The sequence below is a fragment of the Syngnathus acus genome, chromosome 16 (assembly GCF_901709675.1).
Source record: "Syngnathus acus chromosome 16, fSynAcu1.2, whole genome shotgun sequence".
Lineage (NCBI taxonomy): Eukaryota > Metazoa > Chordata > Actinopteri > Syngnathiformes > Syngnathidae > Syngnathus > Syngnathus acus.
Genome location: NC_051101.1, coordinates 2,278,228 through 2,295,369, shown reverse-complemented (window position 1 = coordinate 2,295,369; position 17,142 = coordinate 2,278,228). Strand labels below are relative to the sequence as shown.

Here is a 17,142-nt window from a genome sequence, read left to right as displayed (position 1 = left end):
GAGGAGAGGTTAGGAATTAGGTCAGAGCATCTCACGCCTCTAATTAGATGCACTTTGCTGCATATGTGTATGCGTGCGCGCGCTTCGTGCATGTGCGTCTGCATACGCGTGGCTTGCTCTTAATCCCCAGGTGGCCTCCGCGGAAACGTTCTGGGATGACGCGGTAACCCGCATTTTGCTGCACGTGACGTCAGCGAGGAAATTAGAGCAAATGCGAGCTCATGGCCATGCCATTTTGACGCCCCCCACCCCAACCAACCTTCCGCCACCCTGAGCGCGTCTATTCTCCCCTCACTGAGCGATCCTCGGTTCGCAAAGGTTAGGGCTCTGACGTCACCTGGAAGTCAAAAGACGGCAAGAAGCGCGCATGGCGAACGTCGCGTTCCGAGCAGAGGCGAGCGTGACAAAAGCAACAGGATGAATTCTGAAGTTTTGAGGGCCAAATCTTGTCTGCTTAACAAAACAATCCAATGACAGGCTCCTAGCACAGCAGCAAGCGAGGGGCGCCTTCTCTTCTGCACACGTCAGGGCTGTTGTAAAGCAGACACGGACCCCCTTGCGCTGCACTCCGAAGCCGCCAAACGTCAATTCGGGTGAATCGACTATTCTGCGGCGGCTCGTTCACTTTTTATGAGTTGCGGCCGCGCGGGGGGTGGGTAAGGATGTACTTAGCGCTTCGTGCAGTTTTAATGTCGAGCCGTGTATTCGATTAACTCGGGATGAGAACATGAAAAGTCTACACTCGTCCTTTACTGACGTTTTGCTTATCCGTTTGTGTGTGCAAAGGGCTCAACTCTCAGATGAGAGGCGCGAGCGCGTGTGTTGACGTAGATATCAATATAAGCGCACAATAATCAAGACACACTTGTGCTTAGAATATTAGTTTTGATTGTCTTGACGGTCATATGGTAGCCGAGCGAGGATTTACATGTGGGCACTGCACAGATTGCACTTGCGCGGTTGAAGTCGTTACTTCTTACATTAACCCCACGCAACTTGCATTTCACAGCTTGGTGGTGGAAGCTGTTCTTGAGCCGGGCAGTTTGTGGGCATCCACGGATGGGCGGGAGCTCGTCGTAGTCCACTTTTGTGTTAATGCTATCGCTATTGTATGTGTGCGTGTGCGTGTGCGTGTGTGGATGTGTGCGCCCGCGTGCGTGTGTGTGTGATGAAGGGAGTATAGAGAAGGGTTAGTCTTAATTAAGTTTTCAGGAGGCTCTTAAAAGGTCACGGCGTGCCTGTGCCCCCCCACCCCACGCAACTAGCATCCCTGCTCCCTGCCTAAATTTCACTTTCCACAACCCCCACCTCTTCTTCCTATGCCCCACGCACACACACACACACACACACACACACACACACACACACACACACACACACACACACACACACACACACACACACACAGCCTCCTCCCTGTTGCGAGCCATCCCGTCATCAGCCACCCATCTGTGCGCATTAGCCATTCATGAACACACTCATTAGGGTGGGAGTTTGAAGCGATTGTGTTCGCTCGTCGGCGGCTGGAGCGTGGCGATTAATATTTCAGCGTCTCCCGTCGAGGAGCTGAGAGCCCGCTTTGGCCCTCCAAGGCGGGAGAATGGGGTGATGGGACACAACAAGCAAAGGAAAAAGCAAGCCTCCCACTTGCCCCCCCAATATAGATACACTGCCGCCTTTTAGATAGTCTCAGCTACTTAGCGTATTTCCCCCTTATTTCCATTTATTGCATCCACAGTTCAATCCCCCGCCCCGCTCACAATAAACACACACACAAAAAGACCTTAACTCAAACTGACTTAATTGGGCGCTTTTTTGTTTCACGGAGCTCGGTGGGGAGAGGACGGGGAGGGGGTACTTGAGCATTTCCTTACAACCCCCCACCCCCTCGCAAGCATCCTCATTCCCCTCAGATGAGAGGCGCCTCCCCGGATCTCATCGTCCTCATGCCAGCTTCAAACGGGGGCGGGGTGGGGGTGCAAGAGTGTGCGGTGGTATCAAACCATGTCGGGCGCTGGTTACGCTCCACCTGAAGACCAAATGAGATTACTTGAGCTAAAATTGCCGTAAAACTAATAGGAAGAGTTTGATGCAACAAATCGCATTTATCTGTGATGCATGTCTGCACTTCTCCGAAATCTACCGCCAGCAATTACGAGCAAGTCGTTGCTGTCTGTGAAAAGTGAGACTCGTCTCTGTCATTAGCGACATTTAGCGACTTTCACCGTCAGAGACTGATCTCCCTAATATGGAAATGTCTGATGTGCAACTCCTAAACTGTTGTGACATTTTTTTCGATACACGCCCATGCGTCAGCCGGGGTCGGCTCCAGCTCAGCCGCCACCCAAACGACAACGAGCTCCGTAGCAAATGGACAGATTGATGGACACTTATCGCATTCAATCAATTTGAGGCAGTCCAGAATGCAGTTAACAGCCTTTTTTCATTGGTTGTTTAGATGCGTGCTACATTGCCATTTGATATTTTCTGAGCGTACAAGCACATGATGATGTCCACTAAAAGCAAACACAAGCGGGAATTCCCCATCATTTCTTTTTGCTGTGTACCGGATATGCGGGCTTGCGTGAATTTAGCAACAACAACTTGGTAGTTCATTTTTCTTAACTCTTAATCTCATCTGATCTGTGTGAAATTGGTTTAGTAGACAAAAAGCCAAAATGCTCGCAGTGGACAAAAATAGCCAGCGCAGAGGATCGATTGCGGCTTATCGGATGGGCCGCGAGGCTCGCGCGGGCCCTGTGTTGATTAAAGGACCAGTCGCCAATATGTCAGGAGACATTGCTGAAGACGATTTGATAAGCGGGGTCAAGGGGCTCTTGTGCGCACGGGGGCATTCAACATCGATGTGACGTGCCAAGTATGAAGCAGGTTTTTCTCACCCTGGCTGTGCTGCCAAGTGGTTTCTCTCAGGCTGGACTCACCCAGCAAGTCCAAGCAATGGCAAGCCTTGAGATATGAGGGACCCAACTTGGAAGTTGTCTCACCGCTTTGACTTACAAGCAAAGACTCCAGATCCAAGCACTGCGCGTTGCCTGAGAAGTCGACAAAATTTAGCTTAATGCTAACAAAATATGCAAAACGCCACAGACGTGCTAACAGTATCATCTGCGTGGTGGTATTAGAACCATTTCAGCAACCTGCCCATTACTCGAATCCTCTGTGTAGAATGCTGCAGAGGAGTTTTGACACGCTCCATGACTGTATTACGCTGCCCCAGGTGGCCAATGTGGATACATCAGAAGGAGCAGCACAATGTCATTTGAATTGAAACAAAATGTGAGGAAAAAAAAAACTAATTGAATAAGACGAAGCGGAAGTGAGAGCAAAAAGCGGGAATGTCGTCACTCGAAGCAGGGGAAGTAAATTCTGCCTAAACGTTCTCATTGTGCGCATAGAATCGGGTCCTGAATCATTTTGCAAAAGATGCGTCGGTCTCGTAACACGCCTCTTAAAAATGCCGCCAGATTCTCCTGATTTATCCCCAACCATCCTTTTTTCTTCAGGTTTTTTCTTTTTTTTTCCATCCTTGTCGCTGAAGTCGTAAACAAAAACAGCGGCGGCATTGTCGAGAAGAGACGCTCATTAGCCGCTCGCTGACTTAAAGGCGCTCGTTTAAGTCCGAGAGGAGACATTTGGCATTTTGACATTTCCCTCAATTTGACGCTAAACTTTCAGACACAGACACAAAAAGTAACAAACAACAACAAGGGGATAAAGCGTGGGCACGTCATCAGCTTGCGGAAACATAATGAGCGCAGCGGCCGTGACGGCAAGTCACTTATCGTGTTGATCTGAACCTCATTAACCGAGCGGCCGGCGTTGACCGTCATCTTTGCGGCGTATTCAAATTGCAGCTATGACCATAAAAGGACAAATAGGAAAATTGATTGCTGACCTGAGAGGCTTCCTGCACAATCAAATCAATAACTTGACTGGACGGTTTGCCGAGATGATAACTGGTGAGCTCATTCTGCAGCTAATTAAAATTAAGACAACTTTTAATTGCTGTGGACTTTTGGAAGGTACACAGAAAAAGAAAAAAAACAGATGTTTGAATGTGCTTAATGGTAGACTGCGCACGACCACGTTGAACGTCGCAGATACGTCAGTGTCCAAAGTGAGGAAACCAAAACTTTGCTTTTCTGTTACAGATTTCGTGATCATCAAAGTATTTCTGGATGCATAGAAAATAATACCTAAAAACCGCAGTTAAAATAAAAATAAATAAGACTATGAATCGATCATCGATCATGCAAATAGGCTAGCATCTCAAACAGTATCTTTGACAGCCACTAAAAATCTTTTTGCGTACAAAGTGATGCGCGTCTGCCTTTAGAGGGTGGGGTGGGGCGTCTGGATCTGAAGGTCAAGGTCGTCGCGGAGAAAACACACAAACGAACATGCACGCAGCCTTGCTCGACCTCTGCCTCCCAAGCAACTTCCAAGTGGGCGTTCCTCTCGTCATTCTCGTCCGCTTTGTTTTGTCGTCCTCTTTTTGTGCAAGCGGGTGCTCACGTGGGGCAGGCCTAATGAAGTTCCGCCGCTGCCCCCTACCTCTGTACCTACTTCACCCCCCCACCCCCCGCCCACCTCTGGCGCTGTTTCTCCCCCACCCCGAGGGAGCCGGCTGGCAGGGAGCGAGCTGGCTGCTATGGCAACAACACGGAACCCTCCTTCTCCCACAGGTCTCCTTAGCAACTGGTAGCTTGGCATTGCCGTTATGAGTGTGCCCGGTGTGCCAGGCTTTGTGTCACTTCGGTGTGTGCGTGTTTTATTCCCGCCACTTTAACTGAGAGCGCAAAATTAAGAAGCTTATTTTCTTAACATGTAACCCAAACTAGCGCTTGACTGACTTCACTTCACCCTCAGTGATGTGCGCGGTATTGTGCTTTATTCTGACACGGCGGAATGCGATTAAAGGGGCAGTGCGAGGAATTTCAGTGCGGCAGCGGCGAGCCAAATTGAATTAAATGCTGAGAATGATGTTCATTAAAGTGTGATCAGAGGTGTTCGCTGACCTTTGGAACGTGGGAAATGAGATTCTCTTCATTACCAATGAGATCGGGAGGAGGCTAAAAAAAGGCACGAAAGAAAAAAAACACGATTTGTTTGTTTGCGCTCGGCAGAGGCGGCGCAATTGCGTCAGCAGCTTGCTCTGATGTCCAACAATTCATTGACTGTGGTACCTTGACTTCAAAGTGCCCCGTTTTACGAGTTTGGACCATTGCAAGTGAGATGCAAGTTGCTGGGAAGTTCTTGTGAGTTCCGTCACCGCCGTCACCGAGACGACTTTTCTGAAGCTTGTGCTGATTCCAAAGTTCCTCATCTAGTGAGTGATGGATTACAGCTTGGAAAAGTCACAAGCGAGGCCACCAAACTGTTGCGCAACTAGTTCTCGCGCCTTGGCAACTAGCTTCTTCCTTGATTGTCGAGGTACGGCCCTTCAGCGTCAAGTCGGTGGCGGCGCTAGCTCAAATTTCCGTACACGTGCACATTCAGCGGCTCCTCGGCTTTTTGTGGGGTCTCGGCTGACCTTTCGCACGAGGCCAATTAGAATTTCGTTCTGAATGAGAGTACACACATCATCATCATCATCGGTTTAAAGTCCGCTTTCCAGGCTGCCGCTGGGTTGGACTGGATTCTCGATATGGCTTTCTTCCACCGGGGACGGTCCATGGCCATCTCGTGGTTGAGAGTATAGGCATACTGAGAACATTTTTGGAGCAAAACTTTTTACAGTCGGATGCCCTTCCTGACACCAACCCAAGGGGAAATTGATTTTCTGTAGGGGTTGACTCCCTTAGCCCATTCCTCTCCCGAGGAGCCCACTGGGCAGTGGTACTATTTAACCCATAGTTGGGGGGAATGAGAGTACACACGGCCGGGAAAAACCAAAATAAATGAAAGAAACGGCATGAATGTAGATGGAGTCGGCATAATCAAATCCACACCGCGTCTGTTGGCTATTAAAGCGCTCTCGAGTATAAATAATGACGCCTTTTCGACACACAGGTGCACACGTGGACCCGCGAAGACTCGCACGTTCAGATTCTGCCCATCTTGTTAAAAAAAACAAAAAAAAACAGCAACAAGGCTCATAAAGCGCCTGGTCTCCAGGCATGGCAAGCTCAGTGGAAAATGTTAGTTTGCTCCCTCGGCACCGAGCGTGCGAAGTGCGAGCAGGCTGCCGGCCCCACAGGTGGCCGAGCCCAAACACCTGTTGTGTGAATCCTCCGTGGGTGGGTGTGAGCTCGGCCTCCCTTGCAGGTAGCGGCGCTAACACAAAAAAAAAGAGAGAAAAAGAAAAACAGCTCTGTGTGTCCACCACAACACTTAGTTTTTTTTCTGCTTTAACATGCGTGGGCGTCAGATGCGAGGCCCAGATTGTGTCCCCTTTACGCCCACCGGCAACACTCAGCTGTCCCTGGCATTAGCCGAGTGGATTTTCCGATCCCCTGTCCGGGTCTCAGATGCTCCGCTAATCTGTCCGCGTCTATTTTTAGCCCCCAAAGCCGCGGCGGCCCTTCGCCCCGCCTCGCCGCCACTGTGGTCGTCGCCTGATGCCAACGCTTGCCTTTGGCACCGGGGGCGGCTGACGGCCGGCCAACGCTTGGCTGCAATTAGTGCGGAGTCAGGCAGGAATCCCCCACCAACTCCATTACAGGCCCCTCTCCACGGCCACTTCCTGATCCGGCGAGCGCGCGTGCGAGCAACGCTTTTGGCTTTTCCTAAATGGCACTCCCGCCGTGTTGCGCAATAATGGGGGCGGATATGGAGCACCTTTCCAATCACTCCACTCTACAAACTCAGTCAACTTGACGAGAATGGGAGCCCAGGGAAGCCACGTCACGATTTTTTATTTTTATTGCAGGACCCCTGAAATCCCTACAATTCTTATTTTTTCACGGGAATATGTACATATTTCAAATTTAGGAGTTTGGGGGCCCGCTGAATTCACTGTAAAAAATATATCATTATAAAACATAAATAAATAAAAATAAATATGTATAAAATCGGGCGGCACGATGGCACACGACCGCCTCACAGTTAGGAGGGTGCGGGTTCCATTCCACCTGGAGTGTGGAGTTTACATGCTTGCCCCATGCCTGCGTGGGTTTTCTCCAGGTGCCCCGGTTTCCTCCCACATCCCAAAAACACGGTAGGCTGATTGAACACTCCAAATCGCCCCTAGGTGTGAGTTTGTGCGGATGGTTGTTCGTTCTGTGTGCCCTGGCAACCGGTTCAGGGTGTCCCCCGCCTACTGCCCGATGACTGCTGGGATAGGCTCCAACATGCCCGCGACCCCCGAAATATATATAAAAAATATATAAATATAAATAAATAAAAAATAATTATCGGGCCCTAAATATCGACGCAAGGCTCAAATATCTTTGTGAGCCTTGTGCTCAGGCGTAATTTTGCCAGCTGAAAGGCACTCGAATCCGTCGCCGTTATTTCATTTGCACACATGTGCCCTGGTTGGGATGCGGACACTGCGGGTAAATCGGCTTAAAAAGTATTCAAAGCGATGGCTGTGAAAAGATAGATTGACATATCTGCTGCTTAAGCTGTCTAATAACACTCATGTGCGCTGTGGTTTGGATGGGAAAACCTTTTTTGATTGTACTTGAGAAAGAAAAAAAATGTGACATTGGATCACTCTTCAAACATTTGGAGAACTTACATATACAACATAAAAAGGATAGCTTACTCCATAGGGTTCGGGTCTGGAGACACGCTTGGCCAGCTTTCTTCTCAAGAAATGACCACCGGTGCCGTTGAGCAGAGCGCCTGCTGATGCAATGCGGCCCCCGGTGGCAGTAGTGGCAGCTTGATTGCGCTTGCAGGGGTGATGGTGTCGTGTGGCAGACGAGTAACTGTTTCTCACCTCCTAATAGACGACCGGCCTATTTTTAATCTCTTCAATTTGATTGCCTTCCAAAAACAGGCCGCCCTGCCCATCTGTCTCTCTTAAAGAAGCCTCCTAAAGGGATTTTAATCATCTCGCTCGGAGCCGCTCAGGCAAATCGCTAGTACGTCTCTCGCTCGCGCACGCAAAACGGTCCCCGTGTTGTTGCTTCATAGTCTCGCTACTTGTCGCCGCGACGACATATTGTCTCGGCTCCTTTGTGTCATATCTGTGCAGCCCTTTGGACCTCATTGGAGTCTCCCACAGACGCTGCTCCCCCCCCAACATGTCCCTATTTATCCCCTCAATTCTTTATTTCCCTTCAGAGGGGGGGACAACGTCAGCCGTGACATCAATCAGGGAAAGCGAATATTTAGCCGCCGCTAATTCCCACCCATAGCCCGGAGACAGGCTTAGCTGACAAAACTCATTCCTGCGCAGAACAAAACTGTCCCTGTGTTGAGAGCCCCCCCCCTCCTGCACCCCCGACTCTTCACTCCACCGTTCCCCTGATCCCTGCCGCCTTGTGCACACACACACACACACACACACACACACACACACACACACACACACACACACACACACACACACACACACACACACACACACACACACACACACAAAATCACAATAAACACAGTTAGCGCTTGTGTTAGCCCCTCTTGATTTAGCCCCATCAAATGAATGCGTGCCATTGCAGGGGGATGCCCCTTTTGACCGAGACATAATGGCTCCATTCTGCGTGCAAAATGCTGGGCCAGTACCAGTGGAGTGTGGCAAGCGGCTCTCGCCGGTGCCACTACAAGAGCAGCTGCTGCGTTTCTTAGCGGTACACGGCCCAGCCCGGCACGCCGCTTCACTCTTCAGCCGGCTTCCATCGGGGCCCGGCGCTTTCTTCCCAGACCTCCTGTCTGACCCGCTTCTTCTTTGGGGGTGGGTTGAGCGGGGAGCATTTGGAGGGCACCCCTTTGTGTGCCTGGGACAGGGCCCCTTACGGCACCTCAATTTTCCCATCCCGCCCGTACCTCAGAGCGCAGCTGCCGCCACCGTGCCAGTCAGGTTATCCCCCACAAATCATCGGAGCAGACGTAACGAACCCTTGGCCCAATCATTGCGCCCAAGCAACAATATGAGATCATTTGACCTTTAAATAATGGCTTTAACATCATTTGCCCCCCCCCCGTCCCCTCCTCATCATTGCCACGGCAACCCTGGATGAAGTACTTCGACAGTAAACTCCCATCATCCACTCATGTCTTTTTAATTTTCCAAACGTACTCTTAATAGTCAAGATTATGGTGCTCTTGTAGCAGCATTAAAGTACTTTTTGTTTTTCATTCATTTATCTTCGAGCGTCGCGGGCGTGCCGGAGCCTATCCCAGCTGACAGTCAAGCTAACACGCTAAGCTAGTATTTTCTTGCTTTGTGACTGTTAAAAAAAAAACTACGCCACTCTCAACACGATCATGTCACGTTTCCTTTCAGTCTCGTTTTGCGTGTGGGTATAAACCCTTAAACCAGAGTTGTCCGCTGACTTTCCCAAATCTCCTCCTTTTTTGCTGTCAAGCTTTTAATTGGAGCACAAAGCAGCCAATCAGATGGATTGCTGTCTATTGTGCCAAATCATCTGTCTGGATGTTTAAAGCCTAATGAGAGTTGATTCTGATCAGCCAGGAGAATCTTGTTCACTTTAATTGGCTGTGATTGGACCCTCTCAATTACCTTATCCTCTTTTACCATATAACCATATGATCCCCCTTTGACCCAATTCACTTGCTGTGTGCTGGCCTGCAAACCATAACAACCACCCCCCTCCCACGCCACCCCCCAAAAATATTATGGCGGCAGAAAGTGCATCTGTATAGACCCCGCCGCCGCTTCATTAATTATTTAGCGGCCTTTCTCGAAGGCCCGTTGTATTAAAGGGGGTTGTGTGGGGGTGATTTGAATAGGAAGTAGCTTCCCGGACTCGAGCGTGTGATGTGTGTGTTCCCCTGTCATTGTATGTTTCTGCTGGCTTCATTTGTCTGCCTCGGCGAGCCGGGGGGCTGCAGGAGAAATTTCCATTCGATGAATATTTAATACATAATAAAGTTTTTGATTTTATTCTATTCAATCTGAAAGGGGTGAAAATGTGGCAAAGCTTGCTAGGCCCCACTCAAGGACGGAAGGTGGCTGAGTTTCCAAACATTTCAGTCTCACCACATCATCAAATCTCTCCCTCCAAAAAGACGAGATATGTAAAAATAAGTTGAATGTTAAGTCTTATATTTTTGCGGGTGATTCAATTCAATGTTTTTCTTTGTATTAGAATATGTTAAAGCAATACTATTGTTGGAGAAATTCAAAAAATATAAAATGCCACTTTCAGAGCCAACATCAAGTCGGAAATTGCCGCATCAGATGCTGAATCAGAATCGCTAGCGCTGATTTTTACTATCCTGAAACTATTCAGTGCTTAAAAAATATTTAACATGATGAAAAGACAACTTTCAGCTACAAATTGAGCTGTAAAGCCCATGAAAAATTGGGCAAAAAATTGGAATTGATCCGCAGTGCAAACGTAGCCGTAGTGACTCAGATTTGAAATGACCCTCCTGGAATTGGAATGATGCCCTTTGATAGGCTCGCTCTCCCGTCATATTTAATGGCCGTATAGCCGAGCTGACCGCCGCTGACCCGGCATGGCTCTGCGAGACGCCCAGCTGGGAGTGCCCCTGAATCGACTTGGGATTAGCTCAGGATTGTCTGGGATTACGCTGGGATAGAGAGGGATTAGTAGCGACTGCCTGTTTTGGGGGCCGTGAGGGCCATCGTTCGGCCAAATTGCCCCCTCCCGGCTCACGAGGCAGAAATGTGGCACGCAGCCACCTGCAAACGTGCCCCCATCTTCTACGTTGAAAGCAGAAAGATGTGGCGCGGGGAGCCACGCCGACGTAGATGACGAGCGTCATGGCTGGCCGCCCTCTGAAATCTCCCAAATCTCTCTAGCAGGTGGATTCATCAGATAAAGAGGGTTTGGGATGACAGCAAATCCCTCCAAGTTTAGTGCGGCTGCTCTTCCCTCACACGGAGATCAAATTGAGATTTGAATCAGGCGGGTCACGCAGAGTTTCAGCCCCAAGTGCAAGTGCTGCTCGGCCAAGGTTGCCCCCCCCCCCCCCCCCCGGCCCCTCACTGACTCTCAGATGGTCAACTTGAATCTCAAACAGCCTTACTTGCACAACATTGAGAAAAACAATCCAACGCAAATACAACCACGGTGGTGCGGTCTTTTCTTGGAAGTTGAGGTCGGGTGATGCTAGATTTCACTTTAGGCAGCATATGATGGGGGAGATTTAGAGCGGCGTGATAGGTTGAAGGGGGGAGGATGAGGGACATTTTTTGGGAGGGGGGTGTGGAATAGTTGGCGCGTCAAGAAGTCGTCAGTAGCAGGGAGCGGGCGTCCCCTGCGGCCCTTTGCACAGCCGAGATGAAAGGCTGTTTAGTGTTGGAGGAGCGGCATCAAAAGAACCTCCCGCATCCTCCACCGCCGCCCATCCCCCTACATCTCTCGCACTCACCACAATATGATATAGTCCTAGCGTTGCACGTTTACCCGGTTGCCATGGCGCCGCGCCGCGTTGCGCCGCCGGAGGTGTCACAGCGAGATAACCCAAGGAGGCATTCACAGATCACCTGAATTCAGTTGCTCTCTCTCTCTCTCACTTCCTCCCTGCGTGTTCTCTGCCACAATTTGATTTATTTTGTTTCCCCGGCGCGCACTTGGCCGTGAATACAAATAATCTGCGACATAATGGAGATGGTGGAAGTGAGCGTCACCCTCAATCTCAATAAAGCCATTGTAGCGCTAGATTCACAAACCGCAGGGGTGCTCCTCTTATTTTTGATACTTTTCCGACTGGAGCGTCAAAGGGTTTGGCTCGCCAAAAAAAAAAAAAAAAGTCAAATTTTGCGGCGAGTGCCTCTGCCACGCGTTGGGAACTTGAGCATCCGGCAATCCTTGAAATGTAAATGATAATCCAAAAATGCGATCCTCGCTGACTCTACACGCTGCCAGGATAATGGGAAAGTAATTGGTGACACACTGCATAATTGACGGCGCAGCAATTGTAAGCAGACGTAGAGAATGATTGTTGTGGGCACAGAAATGTGGCAAATAAGAAGCGACACCCAAAAAAAAAAAGAAGCACTCGCTGACAGAATAGAAACTGAGGACTGTGATGGAGACGGGAAAAAATGGAGGAATGAGATTGGCAGCGGCAACAGATATTGGAAATTGGGATATATCCATTAGCCTTCCTTGCCCCCAGCTCAGTCTCCTGATACATTCGGAGAGCAACGGCTGGCGCCAAGCCAGCCCGGCGCAGACTTCAAACATTCGCAGCAGCTCACAATGGAGACGTAGAGGAGGACAGCAGGATTGATGGCAAGCAAAGTGGGAGGACCGACAAGCGCCGAGAGCCTCGAAAGACGTTTCTGGTTGGCGCTGGCTGACGGGGTCCGATCCGAGCGCCTCGTCGGCTGCTGCCGTCCTCTCAAGCGCTTTGTATTTTTCATTGTTTGACGACACCGCGACTTTGCTTGACGCGGATTGCACCAAATATGAAAGTGACCCCGAGAGGGACCGATAGTTTTGACGTCAAAACGTTCCGACATCTTGAAAGACTAATGTTGAAGGTGATCCCACGAGCTTGAAAATGACAGACTGGGCACACCCTCCACTGTCAGTCCATCTGTCAGTCAAGAGTGACGCCCGCCCAGACCATCCCCAATGATCTTAACGTATGTTTTTGAAACACAGTGAGATACTTTAGAATGCATACAAGGCTCATACCAGTTCTGCTTACGTCGCCGCCATAGAACCATAACTCTGCCGTAACTTGACAACCCGATGAAATTGACACAAATGCTTAAGTGTCACTTTGAGCGCCGACCACAATCTTGTGTACAATTGCCATCTCGGGGGTCTTAATTAATATTGCTTTTTTCCTTCCACGTCCCTGCAGAATTCCATCCGCCACAACCTGTCCCTGCACACCCGCTTCATCCGCGTTCAGAACGAGGGTACAGGGAAGAGCTCCTGGTGGATGTTGAACCCCGACGGAGGGAAGATGGGCAAGGCTCCTAGGCGGCGAGCCGTCTCCATGGACAACAGCACCAAATATCTCAAGAGCAAAGGTCGCATTCGAGGCAAGCGGGTGGGACGCCCTGGAATCGGAGCAGGCTCTGTCGTCGCTGGCTCTCCTGACCAGGGCAGCCCGCCGCATAAAGGCCTGCCCGGTTCCGGGGGGACGTCTGTGACGGACAGCGAGTTCGACGCCTGGACTGATCTCCACTCCAGGGCCAGCTCATCAGCCTCCACCCTGAGCGGGCGACTGTCGCCCATCCTGGCGGAGGGGGAACCAGAGGAACCAGATGAGGGAGGCCTGTCCTGCTCCACCTCCCCCCACCTGTACCCATCGCCCACCGCCCGCTCTCCGTCCATGGGGGCGGGCAACCGCTGTCCTCCCCTTGAGCAATTGCCTCAGCTGGCAAGCCTGACAGGTGCCATCAGTCTGGATGAACAGCTGATGGAGGACAGCTATCATCACCATCACTCACAGCAGCAGCAGCAGCAGCATCCCTCTGTTGGCAGACATAAGCACCAAACGGCCATCTACCACTACAGTTCTGCAGTGAAGGGCCAGTCCTCCTACGGTTCAGGTGGCTACGGCACGCCAGGCATGGGCATGATGCGCCACCCAATGCCCATGCAAACCATCCAAGAGAATAAGCCAGCCAGGTTCTCGGGAACCATGCGGACATACTCCGGCACCAATGCCCTGCATAGTCTCCTGACGGGAGGCTCGGCCGGGCAGCCGTACTGCCCCAAGGAAATGATGCTGGGCCTGAAGAGGGAAGGCCATTCCTTGATGCCGTGTAACGGCACCAACGCTCACAGCCACCACGCCGGGGGGCACCACGAAGGCCACAACGGACCTCACAGTCACAGCCACAACAGAACTCACAGCCATACGCCCGTTCACAATCACAGCTTGAGTCGCGTGGGCCACAACCACACCCCGCCCCGAGCGCTGCCCCTCAACCCGTGCGGCAACCCCCTGCAGAGCTACAATCACAAAACCCCCTACCTGTATAGCCCGCCGTCGCACGCCCACCTCCCGGCGTCCACCACGCTGCCCCCTAACCCAGCGGGGATGCTAGGCATGCCCCAGGACTCCTGCCATCTGGCCACGGCGCCGCACCCTCGTCACAATCACTACCCCGAGCCGCAGCACCAAGCCATGGCCAACGGAGCCTTCCACCACGGTCAGGGGATGGTGGGCAGCAACGTCGCCGGCGGCTACCACCACGGCTACCACCAAGCCCACCCGCACGAGAGACTGCCGGCTGACCTGGACATCGATATGTTCCAGGGCAGCTTGGACTGCGACGTGGAGTCCATCCTCCTCCACGACATCATGGACTCCGGAGAGGAGATGGACTTCAATTTTGACTGCTCCCTCGCCCAGGGGGTGGGCATCGGGATGGGAATGGGGATGGGCGTGACCGTGGGCATGGGGATGGGGATGAGCGGGCTGGCGGGTCCGCAGCAAACCCACAGCAACCAGAGCTGGGTCCCCGGCTAAACTCTGGGACCGGCCATCTGGCGCCCGCTGCAGAACAATCGTACCCAGAAAGCACTGTGCTCAACTGTGACATTCCTGACTTGACACAGAGACTATAGGACCATGTCTTTCTTTGTTGTCTGTCGCCCCTTCCTCTTTTTCGCTCCTCACCCCTCCCCTCCCCGTGAGTTAGAGCTCATATCTCATTTGGTATTTCCTCATATCAGCTAAATTGTGATGACAATCTCAGCGACATTGCTTCTCATCCACCACGAGAGCTGACCTCTCCATGCACTTTATCGCAAGTGTGTTCTCAGACCAGCTCTTGTAGAACCTGGCTGAGTTGGTCAAGTGTCAGAAATCAAACTCAGATAGGACTCAAAGTCAGAAGCAGGGACCAGAAAGTGCAAGAACCCCCCCCCCCCCCCCCAAAAAAAGAAACCCCTTGCTGCATTACAATTGCAGCACAAAAACCCAAGCAAAAATGTCAATAAATGCAAATCTGCTTTTGATCCGGAACCATTTTCCTCTTAATGAACTTCATGTTCATGAGATCCAATCAATTCTCGCCAATGTCTTAGCGCGACGTTGTTGTTATTTATGGCCTCATCCATCCAGACCTTGGCACTTTCTTTTCTGTTGGATGCGATGTTTAGTTAATGTCCTCTTGCCATTGAGCCCAGGCGCCTTGTCACGACATCACCAAATGGATTCCATCATTACTCGCTTGCATGCAATTTGCTGAATTAAAAACTTGTATCACCTTGTCTCACCTGGGCCTCTGGAGCAACTCACTCTCTCTCTCTCTCTCTCTCTCTCTCTCTCTCTCTCTCTCTCTCTCTCTCTCTCTCTCTCTCTCTCTAGCTCTTTCTTACTCTCTCCTCGCCTGCCAGCGGAGACAAAGTGGCCATTACTCACAGCGAGCCATTAATGGGGCTTGATTGAAATTCAGCATCTTGCTTTTAATCTCCAAAGTGATGCGGCAGCCATGCGTCATTATTGAGAAGCTAACACATTGTCCTCCCATATCTCACCCGGGGGGAGGGGGGGAGGGGGTTTGGGTTGTCGCGAAAGCCCAGACAAAATGGTGGCGTGCCAATGTCAGCGTCCAGTTTTGGCTGAGCTGGAAAACAAGTCTCGCCTTTAAATGGCAAATCAAAACAAAAAGACGGTTTGCAATACTTTCATATTGCAAAGAAAATGTTGATACGAGATGAGAAGCCCGCCGCATCCCGCATTGGTTGGTACGCAAGAGCTCTTGCGCTCTTGGGAAAAAAGGGGCTCGGGTTGATGAGAAGCCCGCAAAGCCATTTGCCCACAACTAACCCCCGCCCTCCCCTCGGCACCCCCTTTTTTTTCCGTGTGTTGTCGTGTAGTTGTTGTCGTGTCGTTGCTAATTTTAAGGACCAACAGCGCTGACGTGTTAGCAGTGAGGAAACTCTTGTCGGTGAAATCATGTCAGTAGTCGTACAAGTATGACCTTCTTCCCAGCCTTCGGTCGCCCGCCCACCCACCCACGTGTGTACAATTGTCTCTGTGTTTGTGTGTGTGTGGGGGGGAGGGGGTGTATGGGAGTCTGGAGCTTCTTTCTCGTTGGCCTTGAGAGAGTCAAAGAGAGGACACCTTTTTTCCCCTCAACTTCTTCTCTGGCTCCTCCAAGCAGAGCCCCGGCGCATTTGAGCTTGGAGACAAAAGCAAAAGGTGGGTTGGGTGGGGGTGGGGGCCGGGTTATAGCTCCAGCCAAAGGTCAAATAATGGCAGAGACTATCAGACCATTAAGTAAGGGAATTGCAGGGCTTTTCTCTGGCGCTGGTTCCAGTCAAAAGTGCCGGTGGGGAAGGCGGGCGGTCGTCGAAGCAAAACGGCTGAGTGGTGATGGTGGAAGCCACACGCAAGCAACATGCTTCTTCTGTCTGTTCCAAAAGAGAGCTACCCGGGATTTTCCGATATTTATTTACGAAAGAGATTGGTCTTTGTCGAATCCTAAATGTGGTAGTTGTTTGAGTCAACGCCTGTACACCCTAACCCTCCCCTCTCCCCCCTCCTGTTTTTTAAGATGTCAACACCGCCTCTTCCTCCTCTTGGTTTTACTTACATTTATTTTGTACAAAATCTATATAAGAATATTGTAAAATAGTTTTTAAAAAAATCTGAAAAGAATATCAGTTTTGCTGTCTATTTCTTTTTTTTTCAAGAGAATGTATCTCATCATCTGGTGACTGTTAAATAAATGCATTTAAAAGAAAGAACGCCAATCTGTTTGTCAGTACATGCCGGACATAAACACACGGCCAAAAAAGACTTCCATCTTTATGGTCAAGATGAAATTATCTATTTTTATCATTTTTAAAATTAAGCTCTTTCAAAAAATACCATAAAAGATGCTCCCGTCTGTATAAGAGGACATTTGTAAATATGTAATTATTTTTTAATTATTATTATTTTTTTTTTCATGTGCTCAGGCAGAAAAAAACGTTTCATGTGTGTGTATATATATATATATATATATTATGAACTTATTGAAAAAAAACATCCATTTGATTTGAATTTCATTTGCCATGTGTACACATGATCACAGCCATTCATGTCAAATCAAGT

At 50.3% G+C, this 17,142-nt stretch overlaps 1 protein-coding gene across 1 annotated transcript in view; it reads left to right on the top strand.

Annotated features, from left to right (window-relative positions):
- Nucleotides 1-16,793, top strand: part of LOC119135547 (forkhead box protein O6-like) — a 33,858-nt gene extending 17,065 nt beyond the window's left edge. Inside the window, exon 2 of the mRNA XM_037273237.1 lies at nucleotides 12,943-16,793. Coding sequence (XP_037129132.1) covers nucleotides 12,943-14,565 — 1,623 coding nt within the window. The 3' untranslated portion in view covers nucleotides 14,566-16,793. The remainder of the gene's footprint in view (nucleotides 1-12,942) is intronic.
- Nucleotides 16,794-17,142: the final 349 nt, after the last annotated feature.